At 47.2% G+C, this 26,343-nt stretch overlaps 1 protein-coding gene across 1 annotated transcript; it reads right to left on the bottom strand.

Annotated features, from left to right (window-relative positions):
- Positions 1 to 16,756: 16,756 nt before the first annotated feature.
- LOC115619236 (pleckstrin homology domain-containing family F member 1-like) lies at positions 16,757 to 17,840 on the bottom strand. Its single transcript, XM_030511287.1, has one exon. The coding sequence runs from the start codon at positions 17,838 to 17,840 to the stop codon at positions 16,944 to 16,946; it is 897 nt and encodes a 298-aa protein (XP_030367147.1). The 3' UTR covers positions 16,757 to 16,943.
- Positions 17,841 to 26,343: the final 8,503 nt, after the last annotated feature.

Here is a 26,343-nt window from a genome sequence, read left to right as displayed (position 1 = left end):
TTCGTGCATTGGGTCTTCATCTTTCTTCACTGCACGAGTTGCTCTTTGTGGCTCTCGTTTGCTTTTCCCCTTGCTTATAGGGGCTACTGATATTGGCACGGATTGGTCCTTTGGTTTAGCTGCAGTTTCTGTGACCGGGGTTGGTGTGGCCACAGTTTCTGTTGTTGGGGTTGGTGTAGCTGCTGTGCTTGGGGGTTGAGTAGCTGTATTATCTGTTGCTTTGCCATCAAATCCAGAGACATCTTTTTCCCCTTGAAGGTGCTGGATAGTGTTGAGCAGGGCTCTGTAGGCATAGGCCAAGCCCCAGCACATTGCAGCAAGTTGTCCCTCTTTGGTATTGCCAGAATGACAGCACACTTCATTTAAGTGTTCTGCTAATTTTTACAGATTTCGCGCTTGTTCGGGGTGAAGTTCCAAAGCACTGGAGGGGCCCACTGGCCTAGATACTTGCCCATACTATCCCACACACCCTGCCACTCATGACTGTCCAGCCTCTGGGAAAGTCTCTTGGTGGTCCTCCTACATTGTCATTTAACCCTAGACAAGACCTGAGCCAGACCCTGCTTAACTTTTGAGATCAGATGAAATAGGGCGTTCTCAGGGTGGTATGGCCATGGGTAAAATACACGCTGTATGTGTGGCAACATGCTGATTCCCAGCAATTGCAGCAGGCAAGTTTCAAGGGTATTCAAAGGCCAGCCAAAACCTTTAGAGTTCTCAGATGCTGCTGTAAATAGCCTGGTGGGGGAGCGGGGGGTGTGAGGGAATGTCTACTTCATAGGTTGACCCCTCGAGGAAGAAAAAAAAAGAATGTGTAATTGCTAAATATTCCTATTATATACCTCCCATAGTATAGAAGTGATGGCCATGCTGAGAACGCAAGCCAGACAAGTTTCATGATCAATGGTTCTATTGTATTAAATGTCATTACCATGAAGTACAGTGAAACAAGAACCTTAGCCCAGGCCCCCCAGCTGATAAACACTAAAACAGCAAATACTGGCTCTAAGTAAGGTACAACATGCTGAAACTCTGAGATCAAGCGCAACAACTCTGAGAGCAAATAAATCCATATTGTGATGAGTGACTATTAATTCGAAACAATGAATGCTTATCACAAATACTATTAGACACACTCTGGTCAGATCTGTCATTATCTCAACCCTTCGTGCCCCATGTTGGGCACCAAAAAGAACTGTCGTGGTTTAAGCCCAGCCGGTAACTCAGAACCACGCAGCCGCTCGCTCATTCCCCCCCTTCTTCCTCCCCTCACTCCCGGAGGGTTGGGGAGGAGAACTGAAAGAATGTAAATCCCACAGGTTGAGATAAGAACAGTCCAGTAACTAAGGTATAATACATAACTACTACTGCTACCACCAATAATAATAATGATAAGGTAAATAAGAAGGAGCGAGAACACAATTGCTCACCACCCGCTGATCGATACCCAGCCCGACCCAAGCAGCGATCTGGGCCTTCTGGGTAACTCCCCCCAGTTTATATACTGGGCATGATGTGCTGTGGTATGGAATACCCCTTTGGCTAGTTTGGGTCAGGTGTCCTGTCTCTGCTTCCTCCCAGCTTCCCCTGCCCCCCTTCCTCCCTGGCAGAGCATGAGAGACTGAAAAGTCCTTGATCGGAGTAAATGTTACTTAGCAACAACTAAAAACATTGGTGTGTTATCAGCACTGCTCTTAGGCTAAAGTCGAAAACACAGCACTGCACCAGCTACTAGGAAGGAGAAAAATGACTGCTACAGCTGAACCCAGGATATACGTGTAATCTGAAGACAGCATGAAGGGTTTGTTATTGCTGTATCAGTCAATAAGATGTAATGAATAATCTTTGTAATTTGTGGTCAAAACTGATCTAACAAAACAAAAGGTCTTATTTTTCCTTTGCCCCACTGTAGCATCCCGAGCAGCTCCTTGTGTTGAGATGTTAAAACAAAATAACTGGACAATCTCCCAGCTGAGGCAGAATCAGCCCCTGAACACCTATGGAGTGAGGAGGGTTCTCAGTCAGAGAGCCAGGGCCAGTGCGTGTTTAGCCTCGGCTATTCCTTCTCAAGGCACCAGCATTCCCTCCCAGCTGGGAAGATCTCTATCTCCTGCTGAAGTGGGCGAGCCAGTGGGTGAAGCCTGTCCTGGGTCCAGAACTGTAGGTAAGCTCCTTCTTCTGATATCTGTATGAATTTCCAACGTGAGTTTTTGGTTTCACCCAGCTCACTGCACCAGTGGATAGTTCCTGTAGATTTCTGCCTTCTCCCTGGTAGGCAATTCTGCTTGGTATTAATGGAAATTTTCTGCAAGAATAAAGGAGGCCAGGGCAGCTCTGACTTCTGTCATCTGCATTTACTCAAAGCTCTATGGCTCTAAGAATTGGCTTTTCTTCAGGCCCAAATGAGGGGGACATCTAGCTTTTCCTCCTTGCCCTTCCAGGTTAATTTTAAGCCCTACGTAACCAGATTTTCAAAATCCTAAATTAATGACTTTCTCCCTTTTAGTGCAGAGAAGGATACAAAAGGCATAATAGCTGAATGTAATATTTGGGCTTAGCAGGGATGGAGTGCAAGAGCAAATGCGTCAAGTTACTCAAGAAAGCAGGGGACAAGGCAAAGCGGTTCAGCAAATACTCCAGCAAGTCTTGCACCTTATCGCAGTATCAGTAGGAATCATCTGCCTGCTCTGTGCCTGTCTGTGAGCTGAAGTTCATGCGGCAGACTTTTGACCAAACTGCAGTTTATTAGTTGCTTATGCAGGAACAAAGTCAGTAATAAAAAGCTAAATAGGGTGCTGGCAAGGCAGGCTCTTGGATCTGATTTGGTTGGTTTCCATAAAAGGGGCTTGCTTGCTTTTTTCCCAGCCATTCTCTCCAGGCATCTGTGTATAAAAATATTTGTTCCATAACCACAGCAAACAGCCTCCCATCGCCTGGCAGCTGCCTGCATACTTGAGGCTTTCTGCTGTCTCTGAAGTTTAACTCTGCAGGAGCCTGTGCTGACACTGAGCCTAATTTTGGGCTTTCATATCCCCAGCCTGGCCCCATGGGACTGGAGCTGCTGACAACAGTGGCAGCACATCCCCATTAGTACAGGGCAAAGATCAGACTTCACATTGTGCCACTAGTGATAAGGAGCAATGAGGATAATAAAGAGCACTCTTGTAGTGATTTATGTCTTCAAAGTGCTCTGCTGATACTAATTAAGGTATGTGTTTCTACTGTGTGTAATTTAACTGTACTGTCTTGTTATGCAATAAGCCGAAATTGGGTGGTGTCTTCAGGTAGCAATCAGGAAATCAGTTAACCAACTACTGGCTGCTCACACCCCAACAACTGAGCCAGCTTCAAAGCTGCCCAATGTCTTTTGGTTAGCGTTGACACATCTTTGGGAACCTCAAATATGTGTTCAACAAAGTGGCTCTAGTGCTTTGTAGCAGCTCAGTTTCCATCGTGCATGTGGCCTCCACCATCCCTTAACCCTGCCTGGAGGATGCAGTCCCAGTGCAGCTGAGTTAAACCCAGGCACTGCTGCACTTAAATGAAGAACCCCAGATTCTGTGCTGCTGGTGCTGTGTTGTGATTTACAGTATCATACTGGTGGCAAAGGAGAACAGAGTCACACTGTGCTGTGCTGACTTGTCAAGGAACAGAGTGGGTGCTCTACTTTAACTGCAAGGTTTCAAAGCCTTTCTGGACAGTAAAGCCACTGGCCCGCAGCACTCCAGCACCTGCCATCAGCTCCCAGCATCGATGTGAGCCAGTGGTCAGCAGAACAGTAGGTATTGGTTAGGATTGGTAAATGCCACCAGAAGAAATATAACCCTGATCATATAGTCACAGTGCTGGGCTCTGAGTAACCTATTTTCTCTCTGGGAAGAGTTTGAGGTCACTGTGGACAGATTTCTGACAATACAAGCTCAGTGCTCAGCAGCAGGTCAGAAGGGAATGAGAAGGTTAGGCTGGGTGGGGAAGGACACCGAGAAGGCAGCTGTCAGGGTCCAACTGGAGAAAACCCCAGTGTCGGACCCATTTCCTTTGTGATTCCAAGAGTGAAATTAAGACGCAAATGAGGTCAAGTACTGTAATCGATCAGTTGGTTTATTACAAAAAGACAATTATTATAAAAAGGGAAATTATTATAAAAAAGGGGATAGTGATAGGACAGATCAGAAAAAAAGATAGAAATGAAGCAAGAATTTGGGGTGCAGAGAGAGATAGCCACCACCGTGGATCCAGCAGTGTCCCGGGGGGTCTGTAGTCGTCTTTGGAGGTGGTGGGAGTCCTCCAGGGTCCGTAGTCAGTGTCAGAGGAGAGTGTCCCCAAGGGTCTGTAGTAGTCGTTGGAGGTGGGTGTCCCCATGGAGGGTGTCCTCATGGAGGTGTGCTCATGGAGGTGTCCTTATGGAGATTACCATTTCCCCTTTTATTATGAGTTGGGGGGAGTACCTCTGTTCTTAATGTCAAGTACTACACATTCCTGGTGGACCAGTTTCGCTGGTCTTGCAGCCAGCTCTTCAACTGCAGGTGTCTGCAGCAATTCTTGGGATAATGGGCAGCAATTCCTCACACCAATCCTCAAGATAATGGATGGAAGAGTCTTAGCTCCTCCCACCCATCTCTCAGACAATGGATGGTGGAGTCCCATCTCAGCTTCTCATACCAATCTTTGAGACAATGGACAGTGGAGTCTGATTTCAGTTCAGTCTCTCACAGCAGCAGTGAATGTTGTTAGGTCACTGAATAAATCCACATCTTGAATAGCCTGTGCAGCCTGCTCCATCCCCTCTGGTTAGTCCTTTTGGAGCCAAAATGGGCATTATAGAGCTACAAAGGATACAGTGAAAGATAACAATATATGGGAAAGTGTCTGTGTAAAGAGAGATGAGCTAGTTTAAAACTGTTCAACCTGGAAATGGCACTAATGGGGAGAGTTCTGGTGGTGGCTGTGAACAGCACAGAGATGAATAGAGGAACAGTACCGTGGCACAGAAGGCAGGGTGCACACACAGATAGGGGAGAGGTGCAGGGAAGTGCTTATTCACACAGTGTAACAGGGAATTGTGGAGCTCATTGGCACAGGATGCTCTTGGTGCCAAACCAAAAGTGTGTTCAGAAAGCGATTAGGCAGATTGATGGCAGCTAGTACTATCAAACACACCAGTCCAGAATCAAACCTGGCCTCAAGAAGTTTCTCACCATGGGCTGACAGGACACTAAAGCCATGGAAGTATCACTCTGTGGGTGCCTCTTGCACACCATCCCTCGTGATTTTGGGGTAGGTGAACTCTGGCTCTGGTTTATAAGATTGCTTTCATGTTACCCCAAACACATGCAGCACATGATTTCTGCAGTGTTGTGCTAGCATAGGTGCTACCACAAGTAAAATAGGACATGTGCTGCCAAAGCAATCACATTCTGAGAACAGCGTGGCACACTTTGTGTTGTACAGAAGGGTTTTCCTGCGACAGGGGAAGAGCTGCCCATTTGCCTTTGTGCCTCTCATCCTGCTCAGTAGTGGAGCCTTCCTCTCTGGATGCTTTCCCATGTACAAGCAATTGAATAAGCAGAGGTAGGAAACCCTAACCTCTTGCAGTCCATTAGCTGCAATCAGTTATTTCATGTGAGACAAGGAAGTACAAAATGAAATATAATCCTTTGTAAATAAGAAAATTCAGTTTTAAGTAACTTTAAGCTTGGTGGCTTTGTACATAACAACAAAACTTTAAAAACCTAAAAAGCCCAACCAAAAGAACATAATAAGGATCCTTGTATAAGATAAATTGTTGTAACTGACATAGTTTTAGAACCTTATGACCTTCATACAAAATTTATTGTAAGCAAAACAGGACTGCAGATAAAGAGTATCTGAAACTAGCAGATGTTCAGGAGGTACTGTAACAAAGTAGAAGGATGAGGAGAAATCACTCGCTTATGTCAGTAGTGTTACTGTGAGAAACTATGGACTAGGATATTGTTTATTAAGATTTATGTTAAGCTCAATGTAAAGGTTAGGCAACAAAGATGTGAAATCGCTTATGAAGACAGAAACTCGGACACTGCTTGAGTAAGATAAGATAACCACAATCGCGAGATAACCGCCAGACTCCCAGGAACCGACAGAAACAGGACAAACAACCCCAGATAAGGACATGTGAATGAGGGGTCAACTATGGGATAAAGGAGAAAGACTTCTTATTTCGGCCTCAACGACCACCAGGAGGTAGAAAACGACCCCCTAACAACAACTGAAGCATGCGCAGAGTACCTCCACTACTTCATGAACACGGAAGTAAAGATGTATAAAAAGGGACTGTTTGAACTGCTCAGCACGGCAGTGGCGGAGCGCAGACTCCCCTGTCGTCCAGCGCTGTTTTTGCTCATATTCTACTTGCTATAATTAATAAAATTTTAATTGGATTATGATCCGTTGTGGTCACAATTTATGACATTACCAAACTAATCAAGCTGGTGTAAGCATTTATTTACTGCGCATGCTTCAAAGACTTCCAGAACAAGAGTTCAAGGAACGGCCAAGTGATGAAGATTGTTGGAAGAAATAAAACAACCACCAAAGACCACTACCACATTGTTATGTGCATGCGAAAATAGGCATGGAATTATGTAAAATGATTCTCGGACAACTAATTAATATGTATGACATTTATCAGAAATGTAATGAATATGTATGTTAAGCAACACGGTCTGTTTGATGCTTAAACGGGACACACATTAAGAGGAGATATCCCCTGTGTCTCCCAGCACTGCAATAAAGAATACCTGCTTGTCAACTTAAACTTCATTGGCGAGTTCTTAACATGTTCTACGAATCACATGTTCTCAAAATTGCAGTATCAGCTTAAAAATTAAACCAAATGTCTTTATTACTTGTGCCAAGCAGAAAATATCTCCATGCCACCAGAATCCTAAATCACTAGGCAGTATTTTTAAAGAAGGAAGTCTTTATTCACACCCACATACAGTGGAAGTTGTCTTAAGATGTGGTCATGCTATTGCTTTGTTTTGCAGAATGGAAAGTTGTTTTACACAGAGAGATTACGTGGGTCATATGCCTGATTGATTGAAAAGTTCCTCGTGTTTTCTTTTTGAATGTTTAAGTGTTCTTAAAGAACTAATTAAAAAAAAAAAAGAAAGAAAGAACAAAGCTCCTTCTCTTCCCCTGTCCTGCTGTTCTTCCCAACCCTGCAGCCAGCAAGCCTGTAGCTGCAGAGGTGCCTGTGGTGCAGGGCTGGTTCAGCCCAGAGGGATGTTGCAGCATGCACCCCACCAGCATGGCCAGCTGCAGGAAAACCCAGCCTGCAGAACATGAGAGACCCATTCTGGTGGAGGAGAGTAGGCAGGGAGGAGAAAGTTGGGTGGTGCTGGGTGGGAGGCAGAGCTGTATTGGAGGTGGTCAGCCCACTGTGCTCCCAACAGCTGTTAATACCACATCTGGTTCTGGAACTGTCTGTGACAGCTTGTGTTTGGGGAGCTGCATTGCTGGTTCTTGGGTAAGGACCAGCTCCTCTGCCTGCTTCCAACACAGGGCCCTTCCTCATCTCCCAAAGGGAAGAGCTGTAATCCTGGAGGCTCCCCCCATGCTTCATGGACTGCCCAGATGGCTCTCCTGAGTGGTGAGGGTGCTGAAACAGGGGTAACCTGTCTCTAACTTGTAAGGTCTAAACCAGCAAATATATCCTTTAGAGTTCCTTCTGTGACACAGCCATGTGCTGGGCTTTGGCTATGGCATGTCCCTGAGGAAAGAGAACATCAGCTGGTGTGAGGGGTCCTTGCTTGGTGATTGCTGGAGTGCTCACAGTGCTTTGGGCTCTGGGGTGTGTGCCATGAGGGGCTGCCCTTGCTTGGGGGCTACACCAGCTGCATTGCAGACCCTGGTTTTATGAAGCTTTAGCTCTACTGTTTTGTTTTGGTTTTTTGTTTGTTTGGTTGGGTTTTTTACATAGCTACTGTATTATAGTGACAGCAGTGGTACTGCTGAGGTCTTGAAATAGCAAAGTGTGACAGTCAGCATTTGTCCTCCTCCCCAGATGAACACCATAGCTCTTTACCACTGATTCTGTAGAACCTCTCATTGTGAAGCTGTTTCCTTGCAAGCAGATGGCTGCAGCATGTGGTATCCCGAGTTTCTGTTGGGACCCAGCACAGACACAGGGCTTTGCTCAGCCCACTGGCTGTGGGTGTTGGATCTGCCTTGTACATGGAACTAATAGAATGAACAAATGTGGCTGCAGCCTGAAACCTTGTGAGACAAGTCCCTCCACAGCCACGGTGTGACTGACACTAGCCTGTGTCTGTTGAGGTTTGGGGGTAAGGCATCTCCCCTGCATGAACCGCAGCAGAAGGCTCTGCTGCAGAGGCCCTTGCAGGGTTAAAGCACAGCATTCCTCCTCCCTCTGCTTGCTGGGGTGATTCAGTAAAGTCAGCTGTGTGAGGAGTGTGTCAGGAGAGCAGCTAGATCCTGCCAAGGCAGTGAAAAACAGCCTCTCCTCATGAGGAGACACCCCCGTGAGGGGTGCCAGGCTCCCTGCTGTTGCAGAGCTGGGCAGGGGAAGATGCTGGGGCAGTTCCCATGCTCCTGTGGCCCCAGCCACAGAGGCTGGACCTGGGTGCTTGCTCTGGGTGTGCTGGGGAGCAGAGCTGGGCTGCAAAGGGTGTGCAGAGTCTTCGGGCAGTGTATGAAAGACCTTTGGACTATGAAAGCAATGCACAGCAAAACTTTGCAGGGCTGTGTGGCTCTTAGAGGCTGGTCACAAGGGTGCTCCAGGACATTTTTTGGAAGGAGCCAGAGGTTGGTTTGCCTGAAACTTGCTGCAAACACTCATCAAGTGAGACTTTGATGGAAACCAGGTAGTTGTGACCTGGATGCTGGTGGCTCTGGTTTGTGTTTGGTTTGCTGTTCAAGCCCTTTCAGGACGACCGCAAGGGTCACTCCTGCAAGTGCTGCTCCCCTGTGCATGCTCCTGGGCACAGGGCTGGTTCTGCAGCTCCGGCATGACGCAGAGCTAGTGTGCACACAAGGGGCATGTGCAGCTCAGGAGGGCTGCTGAGGGGGACCCCATGTCGTGGTTTGAGCCTGTCGTGGTTTGAGCCCAGCCGGTAACTCAGAACCACACAGCCGCTCGCTCACTTCCCCCCCCCCCCTTCTTCCTCCCCCCGCTCCCGGAGGGATGGGGAGGAGAATGGGAAGAATGTAACTCCCATGGGTTGAGATAAGAGCAGTCCCGCAACTAAGGTATAACACAAAACCACTACTGCTACCACCAATGATAATAACGATTAGTGAAATAACAAGGGGAGAGGATACAATTGCTCACCACCCGCCGACCGATACCCAGCCCGACCCGAGCAGTGATCTGGGCCTTCCGGGTAACTCCCCCCGGTTTATATACTGGGCATGACGTGCTGTGGTATGGAATACCCCTTTGGCTAGTTTGGGTCAGGTGTCCTGTCTCTGCTTCCTCCCGGCTTCCCCTCCTCCCTGGCAAAGCATGAGACTGAGAAAGTCCTTGGTTGGAATAAACATTACTTAGCAACAACTAAAAACATCGGTGTTATCAGCGTTGTTCCCAGGCTGAAAGTTAAAAAACACAGCACTGCACCAGCTACTAAGCAGGAGAAAAATGACTGCTATAGCTGAACCCAGGACAGTATCCACCCCTTATTCCATACCATTCACGTCATGCTCAGATCCCACATCTCTCAGCACACCATCACCCCTGTCCCATATATACACATATATAAACACCCACACCCACACACAGAGAAAGATATCGTTCCCTAGTCCATGGACCAATCCCTGTAAAATTGCTGAACTCATCCAGTCCATGATGTCAGGCTCCATCTCTTGTAATAGTCTTTCAGGGCAGGAGGGACGGTACATAGTGTTGGGTTGTTGCCTGCTGATGATACCGCCAAACTCATCTGGTCACTGCTGAGCTCGTCTGGTTTCCTCAAAATTCATTCTTTGTTGAGGTGATGATCGGAGGGAAGTCAGGGTCAATGGCTGGCGACCTGAAGATATCTAGCTGGTGGGCTATAAAAGTGTTATAGAGCAGGCAACAGCGTACAATTGAGTTCATTGGCTGTTTTCCCCCAAAATCAAATCCCCTTGAGGTACACATCGGACTTCTCCATCTTCCCGCATTACCCACCAAGTATATCCAGGTCCCTGAGCAAAAGCAACCCCACGAGTGGGTTTGCCTTTACCTGAAGCAGGAATAACCCAGACTGTCTTCCCCAACAAATTCTTTATGTGCACCACAGGAACTTTATCCCCCTCTACAGTACGTAAAAGTTCTGATTGGGCTGGGCCAGCCCTGTTGGCAGATCCCCTACTGTTGACCAACCAGGTGGCTTTTGGTAAATGTGTATCCCAGTGTTTGAAAGTCCCACCACCCATTGCTCTCAGTGTAGTTTTTAACAGCCCATTGTACCGTTCGATTTTCCCAGAGGCTGGTGCATGGTAGGGGATGTGGTATACCCACTCAATGCCATGCTCTTTGGCCCAAGTGTCTATGAGGTTGTTCCGGAAATGAGTCCCATTGTCTGACTCAATTCTCTCTGGGGTGCCGTTTCGCCACAAGACTTGTTTCTCAAGGCCCAGGATAGTGTTCCGGGCAGTGGCGTGGGACACAGCGTATGTTTCCAGCCAGCCGGTGGTTGCTTCCACCATGGTAAGCACATAGCGCTTGCCCTGGCGGGTTGGTGGGAGTGTGATATAGTCAATCTGCCAGGCCTCCCCATATTTGTACTTCAGCCATCGTCCTCCATACCAGAGAGGCTTTAACCGCTTGGCTTGCTTAATTGCAGCACATGTTTCACATTCGTGAATAACCTGGGCAATAGTGTCCATCGTTAAGTCCACCCCTCGATCACGAGCCCATCTATATGTTGCATCTCTGCCTTGATGGCCTGAGGTGTCATGGGCCCACCGGGCTAAAAATAATTCACCCTTATGTTGCCAATCCAAGTCCATCTGAGCCACTTTAATCTTAGCAGCTTTATCCACTTGCTGGTTATTCTGGTGTTCCTCAGTGGCCCGACTCATGGGTACATGAGCATCTACGTGGCGTACCTTCACCACCAGGTTCTGCACCCGAGCAGCGATATCTTGCCACAATGCAGCAGCCCAGATGGGTTTACTTCTGCGTTGCCAGTTGCTCTGCTTCCATTCCTGCAACCACCCCCACAGGGCATTTGCCACCATCCATGAGTCAGTATAGAGATAAAGTACTGGCCATTTTTCTCGTTCAGCAATGTCCAAGGCCAGCTGGATGGCTTTCACCTCTGCAAATTGGCTCGATTCACCCTCTCCCTCAGCAGTTTCTGCAACTTGTCACAGGGGACTCCACACAGCTGCCTTCCATCTCTGATGCTTTCCCACAATACAGCAGGACCCATCAGTAAACAAGGCATATTGCTTTTCACTCTCTGACAGTTCATTATATGGTGGGGCCTCTTCAGCACGCGTCACCTCCTATATCGTCGTCTAACCCTAGACCAGATTCGAACCTGATACTGCTGAATTTTTGACATTAAACGAAATAGGATGTTCCTATGACGGGATGGCCGTGGGTAAAACACACTCCGTATGTTTGCCAACATGCTGATCCCCAGCACAATCAGCGGCAGGTTTCAAGGGTACTCAAAGGCCATCTAAAACCTTCAGAACTCTCAACTGCTGTTGCAAATAGGCTGGTGGGGGAACGGGGGGTGAAAGAGAATGCTTCCTTCATAAGTTGACCCCCCGAGGAGAAAAAAAAAGATATGCAATTGCTAAAATATTTCATTATATACCTCCCAATGTATAGTGGTGATGGCCACGCTGGAAGCACAAACCAGACCAGTTTCATGATCAATGAGTATATTGTATTACAAGTCATTACCATGAAGTACAGTGAAACAAGAACCTTAGCCCAGGCCCCCCAGCCGATAAACGCTAAAACAGCAAATAGTGGCTGTAAGTAAGGTACAACATGCTGAAACTCTGAGATCAAGCGCAACACGTCTGAGAGCCAAATAATCACCATTGTGACGAGTAGTAACAATGAATGCTTATCACAAATATGATTAAACACACTCTGGTCAGATCTGTCGTTATCTCAACCTTTCGAGCCCCACGTTGGGCGCCAAAAAAGAACTGTCGTGGTTTGAGCCCAGCCGGTAACTCAGAACCACACAGCCGCTCGCTCACTTCCCCCCCCCCCCCTTCTTCCTCCCCCTGCTCCCGGAGGGATGGGGAGGAGAATGGGAAGAATGTAACTCCCACGGGTTGAGATAAGAGCAGTCCCGCAACTAAGGTATAACACAAAACCACTACTGCTACCACCAATGATAATAACGATTAGTGAAATAACAAGGGGAGAGGATACAATTGCTCACCACCCGCCGACCGATACCCAGCCCGACCCAAGCAGTGATCTGGGCCTTCCGGGTAACTCCCCCCGGTTTATATACTGGGCATGATGTGCTGTGGTATGGAATACCCCTTTGGCTAGTTTGGGTCAGGTGTCCTGTCTCTGCTTCCTCCTGGCTTCCCCTCCTCCCTGGCAAAGCATGAGACTGAGAAAGTCCTTGGTTGGAATAAACATTACTTAGCAACAACTAAAAACATCGGTGTTATCAGCGTTGTTCCCAGGCTGAAAGTTAAAAAACACAGCACTGCACCAGCTACTAAGCAGGAGAAAAATGACTGCTATAGCTGAACCCAGGACAGAGCCCAGCCAGTAACTCAGAACCATGCAGCCACTTGCTCACTCCCCCCCCGCTTAAACCACGACACCTCAGCATGCATGCTCACCCATGCTCAGAGGTTTTATGAACAACTGCATGGGCAGGAGAGGCTCCTTCCCATCCATGTGCTGCATGGTACTGGGGTTTCTCCTGCCTGGGACAAGCAGCATAAAGCAGACCTGGCTGTATATTGCCCCAGTGCTTCCCTGGAGCACCTCACTCCTCCCCAGCAGGTCTGCAGAGCATCTCTAGCACTTAGGTCTTGGGCAAGGGTTCCTTGGAGCTGTTTTGCCAAATTATGTCCACCCTGACAGTGACAGTCATGTAACATCTTATTCCTGCCAACACTTTTCTTAAAGATCCATGGCCTGGAGCAGAGTCAGAAACAGAAGCCTGTATTTTTTGTTGGAGACACAGTGCTTTAAACCTCAGCAGTAGATGAGACCATCTGTGCTCCTCAGTTCCTCCTGCTAACCAAAAATCCCAGGCTGAGGAAAATGAAAAGTGCCTTGCAGCAGTAGTGAGTCGGAAGAGGCCGTGGGCTGTGGCAGAGCCAGAACTGCTTGGATGGAAACTGAGTGAGTAACTGGGAGCAAGACTCTGACTGAGAAGCTGGCTCAGTTCACCCGGCTGCCTCCAAAAGCTTGTGAAGTGCTGAGTCAGCGCCATGCTCTGGAGGTGGTGGTGTGCCTTGTCTGTGCCTTGGGATGGCAGAGCACACATATCCCATTGAACCTCTTTGATCCTTTCTTTTCAGTTTATTCACAGAACAAATCTCCCGTTACCTTTCCTTTGGCTTTTGTGACCGGCTGCTACAGCAATGCCATCCACTTCCTACCGACTTTGGCGAGCAGAAGAGGATTGCATCACTGCATGGCCCCTTGCTCTGTTTTCCTCTCTTTTTGCTGGAGAATCCCCAGTGGTTGCAGAAGGTCTGATGCTGACATTCAAGTTTTGCTTTGTGTGTTTAGTGCACTAGTGTTCTTCCTGCTCCTGACAGCTACGGGACTGTCCTCTGGCTCTTGTGTGCCCAGCTGAAAAGGAACCATTTTTCTAGAAGTGCCTGGGCTTCAGTTTCTGCTTGAGGGAGCTGAAGGAGCATTTTCCAGGGTCTGATTTTCTGAACCAGTGCAGCCCAGGGCCAGGCAGTGTCAAGGCTGGTGTGCTGCAGGGATGGCTGCATGGTGCAGTGCCCTTTGGGCCGTGACACCATCAGGCAGGGGCTGAGCAAGGAACCTCTTCTGGCAACTGATGCCCACACACAGTGTTTGGGAGCCTTTCAGGAGGATGTGACCCCACAAACCCCCCAGCCTGCAGATGTTTTTCTGAAGCTAGCATTCAAGCTACCGCTCTTCCTAGCCACATGGGTTTGCAAACTGTAATGAATCCCTGGTAAGGCATTTATTTAATTCAAAAAAGAAAAAAACAAACAATCAGGAAATGCCCCATTAATACACTGGAGATAGAATGAAGCTGCAAAACTCCAGGCTGGACTGTAACAGCAGAGCCTGTGATGCAAAACCCATGTGTTCAGCAGGCCAGAAGCCAGGAGCCCCAGGCTCTGATCCCAGTGCTGAGCTCCCTGGCTTGGCTAATAAACTGCAGGAAAGTGGGGGGGAGAGGGAAGGCTTTGTTTAGATTTCCCCATGCTTTCCTGGGCAGGCTCCCTTTACCATATGCATTAACAGTTTAAGAGGCACTAGGTTACTTGGGGTTTTCATGTGAGGTGTCTTCTCGGACACGTGGCAGCCTTCCCAGATCTCCCCAACAATACCCCATTGCTGCCTGCATGGAATGGGAATGTGCCACTTGCTGGAAGGTATGTGTGTTTTCCATAAGGCCATCAACTACAGCATGCACAGAAAAAACCCAGGACTGGTTGGTTTTGGTGGAGTTTGTTTGCTTGGTTTTTGTGGGTTTTCTTTCCTGCTGTGATTAAGAAAAGCTCTTGCTCAACAAGAAAGCATTTGTTAGAGGCATGCCTGGCCTTCATTAGTGGATAAAAGCAGTTCATAGCTCTTTCAGGGCTGATGATAGTAAAACCTTTGGACATATGTAAGATAAAGGAAAGCTGATCTCTAAGACAACTAAGTAGGTTCAAAACTGGAATACGTTTCTGGAGCCAGTTATGAGGAAGAAACTGGGAGTTTCACCTCAGGAGCAGGGAACTGGAACTCCAGATATGGACGTGGATTCAGCAGCTGGGCTATTTTTGGCTTGTGAACTGTTCTAATGGCTGTTTATTTTTAAGGTCATTTTCTGTTTACATAGCATGTGGGTGGGAGGCTTTATAAAAACAATCACTGCTGCACAGAGCTATGAACTAAGCTTGGAGAGGGATGGAAAAAATAGAACTCTGTGTACTTATTGCTTTAAAACCTAAACACATCTGCTTAGGTCATAAAGTTTGTTGACCCACTCTAAGCTGTGCCCCCACCAGAAAAACACCGTTTCAGTTAATACAGACTACTGCAGGGGATTGCAAGAGACTTGGGAAAACCCAGTTATATGATAACATGGTATAAATAGAAAGGAAGCATCAGATTTGGCTTTTTCTTTTTCACTCACGCTTACCTTGGTAGCAGTAAATAGAAACCTAGTGCATTCACCCACGGCTGAGGGGTCAGAACTCGTGCTGGCCAGCCAGGCCCGAATCTCAGCTCTTGGTTAAGGCTCTTGTTAAATAACCACATGCTTTATTGTCATATTTTCCTGGTTTCTTCCTGTTGGCCATATCTTTATTTGCACACAGTCAAGTGATACAAATTCATTGGAACAGTGGCAGTTTACAAAAGACAGTAAAAATTATTATTTTGAACTAAAATTTAAAAAACACCACATCTGGCCATCTGGCAGGCAATGCACTGTTTGGAACAGGTCATGGTAAGGAAACAGTTTATAACATTGGCAGTGTACTCCCAGCCATGTTCCTTCTCCAGAGTATAAAATACACAATACAAAATTATAATCAAATAATGAGTTTGTAGAAATTCTGCTGCAAAACAATTGCTGCTGTCTGATTTTCAGTATATTTACTCCTGCACTATATTATGATAAAATACTTGAATAAACATGGTTTATTTCTAACTTAATTTGAACTTTAAAGCTGATCTCAAGTGAACTGTAAAGTCTTGGGTTCCAATCCTGGAAGTACATAAAGGACCTTAACTTTGGACTTCTGAGACTGATAGACATGAGGTGAGCCCACAAGTGAGTCTCATTCAATGCCTTGGGCTCCTGCTCAGGAGGGAAGTGGAAGTGCTGTACTTCATAGGATCTTAATTTGGGGCATTTTCCTGGATTTTTCAAGACTTTTAACAAGTCTTCCCTGGGCTATCCTTTTACCTGATAGGCTTGAGTTCATCAAGTTGCTGGTAATCTGGTGGATAAACAGCCTGTTTTTGAGATCTAGGGCTCTGCACTTAGTTAAGTCAACTGCAGTAAGTCTCTCCCTCCTCATCTCACTCCTCTGTATAATTTTACCTGTCCCTTTCTCCTCTCCTTCCTCCCTCCTGGCCTGGTACCATCAAAATGACCTCTTTCCATGTAAGATTGCTGGATGTTCCAGTGCTTTGCTAAGGCTGCTCACACCAAGCCTTGCATGAGCTCCCTGCATTTGGAGCACTATTCCTTTAGTGTTTCCAAAGTTGAGACACCCATGTGTAGAAGTGGAAGCCCGTGCTGACCTTACCGTGCAGTGATAAGTGGCTATCCCCTCAGGCTGGCGGGCTTGCAGTGAGCATCTCTGATGTAGATGGGAAACAGCAGCTGGAGTGCCCCTTGCCATGAGAGGGGAACACATTGCTAGCAGGCAAGTGTTTAACTTGAGTATTTCTTGCTCCTTTCTCTCCCAAGAGCCAATATCAAAGCATTTAAGAAAAGTCAGTATTGCTTTGTATTTGCAGACAGGAAGACTAAGGCACAGAAGGTTGAGCTCATTTGGCCAAGCCTGATCCACAGGTCTCTGCCCAGACTGTGCTCTTCACTAAGCTGTTGCTCTCTGAACTCATGTCGTATGAGACACATTCTCAGAGGGGTAACCCCATCTCTGCTCCCCACACAGACACCACACACAGGGGGCTAAGATCCACCTTCCTAGGCACAGCCTCCAGGGAAAACATCAAGAAGGATATGCATTGGAGGCCAGAAGTTGGCTTCCCAATGCCTAAATGCCACTGACTCCCAAGGAGGTCAGCTATGGAAAGATGACCAGGATACTTCTGAGGTATAAAACTCTGTGTCTGCTGGCCACTGGTCAGCTTTGTCACCATCAGACTTATCGCTGTCATCACCACTGGAGGGTTCATAGCCCGGGATGGCAGAGCAGATTGGCTCCTGCTGCCTGCAATCTGCCTCTTCCTCCTTCTTTTCTGCCAGCAGCTGCCTGTAGCACAGATTGCAAACCCTCAGGGGCTTGGGGGACAGGCGGGGCATCAGGAACCTCTGCCTGGAGCAGTCTGCACAGATGACAAAGCCGCACTTGCAGCAGTGGTGCCTTCGGGTGAGTGTGGAGAACTTAATCTTCATGCAGCGCATGCAGATGTCTGTCACCTTGTCTGGAATCCAGGGAGCCGCATGCTCCGTGGAGGGCTGCCGTCCTGTCTTCGTCAGCAGGTGCCTGATGCACTCCTCCAGATGGCTGATCCACTCCTTCCTCTCTATCAGGGAGGCCGTGGAAACCACAAAGGACTTTTTGGAAGTTTTAATCATCCAATGGTTCTTCATCTGCAAAGTGTCTGGCAGCGTCTCCAAAGTGACATCTTCAAGGGGAATAATGTGCTGGGAATTGTACTTCCTTTTGCTGATGACTATGCTGCCATAGACAAGGATGTCATTGAAGAGGAAGAATATGCGAGGCTTTGGTTTCTTGCGGCATTCTTTGGTTAAAATCCCTTCTCCTAGAAGGACTCTTCCCGGCACAGCTAAGAGCTGTCCAGAAGCCCCAAAGCAGTTTTCCACAGCAGCGATACGCTGGCTGTTGATCTCAGTGTTTGCAAGATGGTCCACTATCTCCAGCTCACTCTGAGGAAAGAGGGAAGTGGTGAAGCTGCAAACATCTGCACCAGGGTGAGGCTGAGGCAAATGCATGCACAGGTGAGATGCTTCTAATGCAACCTGAGGTTACAAGTAATCTCCTTACCACTACTCACTAGTTTGTTACCTTTATAAATTAAATTTTCAACCTTTCTGATACCACTTTGCAACAGCCTGATCTATACTGGGATAGTTCAGTTTGCAGCAGTGGAAGCCCTTTAAGGCAGAGCCAGCTCTTCCATTACAGCTGTGCTTTTTACCAGTATAACTGTGTGCCCATAGTAAAGGGAGCTGTTTGGTCTGAACCTGCTCTTATGCAGGCATAAGTACTTGCTCAGGAGTTACTGTACTGTGACAGGACCCCCCCTTCTATCCCTCTTGGTGCTGGGAGCTAACTGATGTTGGGCTGGATGCAGGCTCAGGGAGGAGACTCATGGTCTGCACCCACACCCCACAATGCCGTTTGGGGCCACAGCTGAGGCAGGAACTAAACAGTGCAGAATCACTTGTTCCCATTGGTCCTCCCTGCATGACAAAAAGGGGAAAAAAAAAAAAAAGAAAAAAGCACCCACTCTGCGAATAAACCCACACAAGCCAAGCCCTTCCTCCCTTACTGCAGTTATGCCGGGCTGCCAGTGCTTCCACTTGAAAGACACATTATTCTGAAAATAGCCTAATCTCTGCTGAAGGGGAAGGCAGTTCATCCCTCCCACATCTCTGCACCCTCCTTCTCATACAGTTTCAGGTGTCAATAGTCTGCTGTTTTATTTAATAGAAAAGCCTAGATAAGGGTATCTGCACTGAAAGCAGATGTTTGCTATCAGTAGTTTGCAGTGAGGAAAGTGCTCCTTGCTGGTTTTGTTGCACTTAGTCCCTCCTGTGCTGAAGGGTGCTGCCCTGAGGCCAGCTGGCCACGGAAACCTGAGTCATTTCCTCCTCCAGTGAGGTTGCTCAGCCATCATGAGGCAGCTCCAAGGTCACAGGGATGTGTGTCCCTGGCTGCTGTTAGCGGTTCATTGAATCACTAATGCAGAGCTGCTCCCCACCATTTTCCCTGCATTTCTTGCCCAGAGTCCCTGTAGCTATGGAGGCCAGAGGGAAAAGGGAAAGAGAGGTAGGATAACATGCCTGGTACTGTGTGTTTGGGACAATGATGATTTGCATTCATGCCTTGCCCTTCACCCCAAATCACCCCTTCAGTATGCTAGAAGGGAAACCACAGAGTCATTGCTCAAGGCTGCTGTGTGCCATTTACCTCTCACCTGAGCTAGCTGGCAGACAGACCCATTAATTCCTCTGAGTTCCTAGAATTTTCTTCTCTAGAGCAGGCCAGGATATAAAGGCACAAAGCTAAGATGCATGATAGGAGAGGACTCGTTTTACTGATTGTTAGCTGAAGCAAACTACCAAGTTGAACTTTAACTAAACAAAACCATACATATGTTAAGAAGGAACAAGACAACAGGTAAAGAACATTCTTTGCCTATCCAGCTCATTGAACTGGGAAATATTCCTCACAAAGTCAGAAGAGAAGACAACCTAAGACCATAAAAGGAAGACAATGAGAGTTCAGCTGAAGGTCAACAAAGATATGACCACCAGGGGTCCCAAAGACCCTTGGGACCCTCACTCAAAATAAACTGCGCATGCTCTAGTGGGTAGTAACCTAAGTTAATTAGTTCTGGGAAGAAATAATATGTATACAATTTCTGGGAATTATAATGTATATGTATGAGATAAATGCTTATAAGAAAGAAACCTGCAAGAATCAGCATGCACGTTAGGCAGAGCTATCCCCTTTGAATCCTGCACCGTAATAAATAATGCCTGCTTCTTAATACTACATTGGTATTAACGAGTTATAGTCTCCCTACTTTCAGTGACATGCAGGTTTAGACCCAGGAGACCTAAATGAAGTGACCTACCCTTCAGAAATAGCTTTCACAGAGAAGTGCTGAGTGGCCAGTATCCCTGAAAAGCTGGCTGCTTTGGGGTTTCCCTTGAACTAACGGGAGGGTCCCAAGGCCTCCACCTTCCTTCTGAAAGGATGTGTATCCTCAGGGCCTTGAAGCACCAGAATGGATTTGATGTAGTTGGACAGCATTAAGCATATCCACTCATATGGGTGTTCAGCAGCAGTTTGGGAAGCATTAAGAAGGACTACAGAGCCTTGGGAAAGGCAGTTAGGGGCTCTGGGGCTCAGACAGATTTTTCATCTATCCTCCAGGTCAAAGGGGAAGACCTTGAAAAGGCCAGGCAGATCTGGGAGGTTAAGAACTGTTGTGGTTTAAGCCCAGCCGGTAACTCAGAACCACGCAGCCACTCACTCACTCCCCCTCTTCTTCTCCCCCTGCTCCCGGAGGGATGGGGAGGAGAATCAAAAGAACGTAAATCCCACAGGTTGAGATAAGAACAGTCCAGTAACTAAGGTATAATACAAAACCACTACTACTACCACCAACAATAATGATGATAAGGGAAATAACAAGGGCAGAGAATACAATTGCTCACCACTCACCGACCGATACCCAGCCTGACCCGAGCAGCGAACTGGGCCTTCTGGGTGACTCCCCCCAGTTTCTATACTGGGCATGATGTGCTGTGGTATGGAATACCCCTTTGGCCAGTTTGGGTCAGGTGTCCTGTCTCTGCTTCCTCCCGGCTTCCCGTACCCCTCCTCACTGGCAGAGTATGAAGAGACTGAAAAGTCCTTGATCGGGGTAAGCATTACTTAACACAGTGATGTTTTTAGTTGTTGCTATCAGTATTGTTCTCAGACTAAAGCTGAAACACAGCACTGCACCGGCTACTAAGAATGAGAAAAATAACTTTTACAGCTGAACCCAGGACAGTATCTACCCCTTATTCCATACCATTCATGTCATGCTCAGATCCCATATATTTCAATATACCATTGCTTTTTGTCTCTCATATATATATGTATATATATGTATTTATACACACACACACAAACAGAGAGATATCATTACTTAGTCCATGGACCATCACTATAAAGTTTGCTGAATTGATTCAGTCCATGATGTCAGGCTCCATCTCTTCTAACATTCTTTCAGGGCAAGAAAGACAGTATGTAGTGTTGGATTGTTGCCTGCTGACAACATTGCTGAACTCGTCTATTATACTGTCCTGAGTACAGCTGTAGCAGTTATTTTTCTCCTTCTTAGTAGCTGGTGCAGTGCTGTGTTTTCGACTTTAGTCTGAGAATAGTGCTGATAACACACCAATGTTTTTAGTTGTTGCTGAGTAATGTTTACTCCAATCAAGGACGTTTTCAGTCTCATGCTCTGCCAGTGAGGAGGGGCATGGGAAGCCAGGAGGAAGCAGAGACAGGACACCTGACCCAAACTAGCCAAAGGGGTATTCCATACCACAGCACGTCATGCCCAGTATAGAAACTGGGGGGAGTTACACAGAAGGCCCATATCGCTGCTCGGGTCAGGCTGGGTATCAGCCAGCAGGTGGTGAGCGATTGTATTGTGCATCACTTGGGTTTATTGTTGGGTTTTTTTCCCCATCTCCCCTCTTAGTTTTATATTCTCTCCCTTTGTTATTTCCCTTATCATTATTATTATTGGTGGTAGTAGTAGCAGTTTTGTATTATACTTTAGTTACTGTACTGTTCTTATGTCAACCCATGGGATTTATATTCCTTTGATTCTCCTCCCCATCCCTCCAGGAGCAGGAGGAAAGAAGGGGGGGCGTGAGCAAGCGGCTGCATTGTTCTGAGTTACTGCCTGGGCCTAAACTACAACAGTCCTTTTAAGCACCCAACATGGGGCACAAAGGGTTGAGATAATGACAAATCTGACCAGAGTGTGTCTAATCATATTTGTGATAAGCATTCATTGTTTTGGATTGTCACTCATTACAATATTGATTTATTTGCTCTCAGAGTTGTTGCGCTTGATCTCAGAGTTTCAGCATGTTGTACTTGACTTGCAGCCAGTATTTGCTGTTTTAGTGTTTATTGGCTGGGGGGCCTGGGCTAAGGTTCTTGTTTCACTGTACTTCATGGTAATGACTTGTAATACAATAGACTCATTGATCATGAAACTGGTCTGGCTTGCGTTCTCAGCGTGGTCATCAACTCTATACTTTGGGAGGCATATAATAGGAATTTTTAGCAATTACACATCTTTTTTTCCCTCCTTGGAGAGTCAACCTATTAAGGAGACATTCCCTCAGACCCTCCGCTCCCCCACCAGTCTATTTAGAGCAGCATTTGACAATTCTAAAGGTTTTGGATGTCCTCCTGATACCCTTGAAACCTGCCTGCTGCTTTTGCTGGGAATCGGCATGTTGCCACACATAGTGCATTTGTTATACCCACGGCCATATCACCCTGAGAACGCCCTAATTTGTCTGATCTCGAAAGATAAGCAGAGTCGGGTTCGAGTCTTGCCTAAGGTTAAACAACAATCTAAGAGGATCACCAAGAGTTCTTCCCAGAGGCTGGACAGCCATGAGTGGCAGGGTGCATAGGATTGTATGAGCAAGCACCTGGGCCAGTGGGCCCCTCCAGTGCTTTGGGTTTTCACCCCTGAACAAGTGTGAAAACAGGAAAAATTAGCAGAACACTTAAACGAGGTGTGCTTTCGTTCTGGCAATACCAAAGAGGGACAACTTGCTGCAATGTGCTAGGGCAGGGCCTATGCCTACAGAATCCTGCTCTGTAAGGAGCAGGAAAAAGATGTCTCTGGATTTGATGGCAAAGCAACAGAAAATGCAGCTACTCAACCCCCAAGCACAGCAGCTACACCAACCCCAACAACAGAAACTGTGGCCACTCCAGCCCTGGTAACAGACACTGCAGCTAAATCAAAGGACCAATCCGTGCCAATATCAGTTGCCCCTATGAGCAAGGGGGAAAGCAAACGAGAGCCACAAAGAGCAACTCATGCAGTGAAGAAAGATGAAGACCCAATGCACATACTAGAGGGGACGCCATCTGAACGAGAGTTATGAATACAGGAATCAGAGGAAGAGGAAGAGGTAACTTCTCGATCCAGGACCTCACCCGAGCTGCAGAATCTATGAAAACATTTCACCCATCTTCCAGGGGAGCACATCGATGTTGCTCCGATGCTGTGAGAATGGGGCCAACAGTCACGAACTAGAAGGTAGGGAAGCCAAGCAGCTGGGATCACTTGCTAGGGAAGGGGGAATTGACAAAGCAATTGCAAAAAAGAAATGAGCCCTCAATCTTTGGAGGCAGCTCTTGGCAGCTGTGAAGGAAAGGTTTCCCTACAAGGATGATGAGTCGCTCAGCCAAGTAGACCACGATAGAGGGAGGCATCCAGTCCCTGAGGGAATCAGCCATTCTAGAGATGATCTATCATAGGCTGGATGCTGGGATTGTACCTGTAGATCCAGATGAAGTTGAACGTACACGACCCATGTGGCGGAAACTTACATGGAGTGCACCATCATCATATGCCCACTCATTGGCATCAATGACCTGGAATGACGTAACACCACCAACAGTGGATGAACTGATTCGTCAACTCCGAGAGTTCGAAGACAATCTCACCCCTTCCATCATTTCAGCTGTAGAAAAACTGTCCCAGGAGTTCAAACAATTGAGAGGCAATCTATCTGATCTATCCAGCTCCCCACATGTACCAACCCGCGTCTCAGCCAGTAACAGAAGGCGCCCTATTGCCCGAGAAGGAAGATACAGGAGGTACACGCAATAGGCCACCCTATGGTTTTATCTGTAGGATCACGGAGAAGACATGAGAAAGTGGGATGGGAAACATAGTTCTGGAGAAAACGGGTGCATGAAATGAAGAGAAAAACAATGGCCAAGGACAATCCTCCCAGGAAAGCTGCTGCTCCAGTCTTTGGTGAGCAGCTTCCCAGATGGGGTGGAAGAGCTGATTTTACTCCAACTCCTGTGATAAAGAACACTAATCCCTTTCTACAAGAACGAAGTGGAAAATCTTATGATCGCTATTAGAGGGGCCCTCCCTCCAGTGACGTGGAGGAGAGGGACAGTCGGGTTTACTGGACTGTGTGGATCAGATGGCCTGGCACATCAGTCCCACAGGAGTATAAGGCTCTAGTAGATACTGGTGAATAGTGCAGCCTGATGCCATCAAGCTATCAAGCTGTCCACATTGCCTGATCTCTCAAAGGATCCTTCTGTTGTGGGATTGCTGAAGGTCAAAGAACAACAAGTGCCAATTTCGACCACAACAGTGCACCGGCGCCAATATCGCACCAACCGAGACTGCCTGATTCCCATCCATAGGCTGATCTGTAGACTGGAGAGCCAAGGAGTGATCAGCAGGACCCATGCACACTTTAATAGCCCATATGGCCAGTGTGAAAGTCACCTTGCAGAGGTGAAAGCCATCCAGCTGGCCTTGGACATTGCTGAATGAGAAAAATGGCCAGTATTTTCTCTCTACACTGACTCATGGATGGTGGCAAACGCCCTGTGGGGGTGGTTGCAGCAATCGAAGGAGGGCAACTGGCAACATGTAGGAGAGGATGGAAGCTATTTGATTATTGCCCAAGAGAAGTAACTGCTTGGCTGGAGAAGAAAGAGTTAAAAAAGAAACAAAGTACACTGTCTGATTAAGCAGAGCAACCCAGCTGGACAGAAGCAGGAGAACAGAAAGATAAAGAACTGGTTATTTTGGGACTGTTTGTGAAACAATGAAGAATGTTGAAAAAACAAAACTGTAAACCAGGAACTAAACATGATGTGCTAAAACTAGCTTGGTATAAAAGGTAGAGCAATAGGCTAAAAACATCTTTTGCTAGAATGGTATAAAAGCTAGAGCAATAGGCAATAAAGTGATTCGCTACATGAAGATGCTTTGAGTCCATGCCTTTCATATGCCACAGCAACACAGATGTAACCCCATCTGGGCTGCTGCACTGTGGCAAGATATCGCTGCCCGGGTGCAGAACCTGGTGGTGAAGGTACACCACGTAGATGCTCATGTACCCAAGAGTGGGGCCACTGAGAAACATCAGGGCAACCAACAGGTGGATCAAGCTGCTAAGATTGAAGCTGCTCAGATGGACTTAGATTGGCAACATAAGGGTGGGCCAGTGGGCCCATGACACCTCAGGCCATCAAGGCAGAGATGCAACATATAGATGGGCTCGTGATCGAGGGGTGGACTTGACAATGGACACTATTGCCCAGGTTATTCATGAATGTGAATCATGCTGCAATTAAGCAAGCCAAGTGGTTAAAGCCTCTCTGGTATGGAGGACGATGGCTGAAGTACAAGTATGGGGAGGCCTGGCAGATTGAATATGTCACATTCCCACAGACCCGCCAAGGCAAGCGCTATGTGCTGACCATGGTGGAAGCAACCACCGGATGGCTGGAAACATATGCTGTGCCCCATGCCACTGCCCGGAACACTATCCTGGGCCTTGAGAAACAAGTCTTGTGGTGACACGGCACCCCAGAGAGAATTGAGTCAGACAATGGGGCTCATTTCCGGAACAACCTCATAGACACTTGGGCCAAAGAGCATGGCATTGAGTGGGTATAGCACATCCCCTACCATGCACCAGCCTCTGGGAAAATCGAACGGTACAATGGGCTGTTAAAAACTACACTGAGAGCAATGGGTGGTGGGACTTCCAAACACTGGGATACACATTTACCAAAAGCCACCTGGTTGGTCAACAGTAGGGGATCTGCCAACAGGGCTGGCCCAGCCCAATCAGAACTTTTACACACTGTAGAGGGGGATAAAGTTCCTGTGGTGCACATAAAGAATTTGTTGGGGAAGACAGTCTGGGTTATTCCTGCTTCAGGTAAAGGCAAACCCACTCGTGGGGTCGCTTTTGCTCAGGGACCTGGGTATACTTGGTGGGTAATGCGGGAAGGTGGGGAATTCCGGTGTGTACCTCAAGTGGATTTAATTTTGGGGGAAAACAGCCAATGAACTCAATTATATGCTGTTGCCTGCTATATAACACTTCTATAGCCCATCACCTAGATGCCCATCTCCACCACTCGGGCTTTGAAAAGAAGATATGTGCTGTCATGATCGTCAGCAGAGAATAAAGTCATGGGAAAAGCTGGCAGCAGCAGGAGAACTGTCCTCAGGTCACCATTGACTGACCCTGACTTCCCTCTGAGGAGATTATTGATACGGACTCTGGCGGGGTATAGACCAAAGACCTTTATTGTTTCAACATCACGTTATTTATACTATTGCATATGTAAGCACTCGCTATCAGGCACTTTCTGATAGGGTACAGCCTTGTGTTCACACACTCCTATTGCAAGCTGATTGGTTAGTCCCCTATGTTCACGCGCACGATTTTCTGCTGACCAAGTTCTTCTAATTCGGAGAATTTCCTCAAAGTTGTTTACATTCTCTCGTCAAGGGCACAGGGCCCATTCATCAAGGTCAAACTCCCTTATGCTGATTTCGCTCAGGTTAAAGTCTCCTGCTACATCCCTCCAATCATCACCCCAACAAAGAATGAACTTTGATGAAACCAGGCAAGCTTCGCAGTGACCAGACAAGTTCAGCAGGCAACAAGCCAACACTAC

Source organism: Strigops habroptila, chromosome W (genome assembly GCF_004027225.2).
Source record: "Strigops habroptila isolate Jane chromosome W, bStrHab1.2.pri, whole genome shotgun sequence".
Lineage (NCBI taxonomy): Eukaryota > Metazoa > Chordata > Aves > Psittaciformes > Psittacidae > Strigops > Strigops habroptila.
Note: the sequence above shows the minus strand (reverse complement) of the source record. Positions and strands in the feature narration are given on the sequence as shown.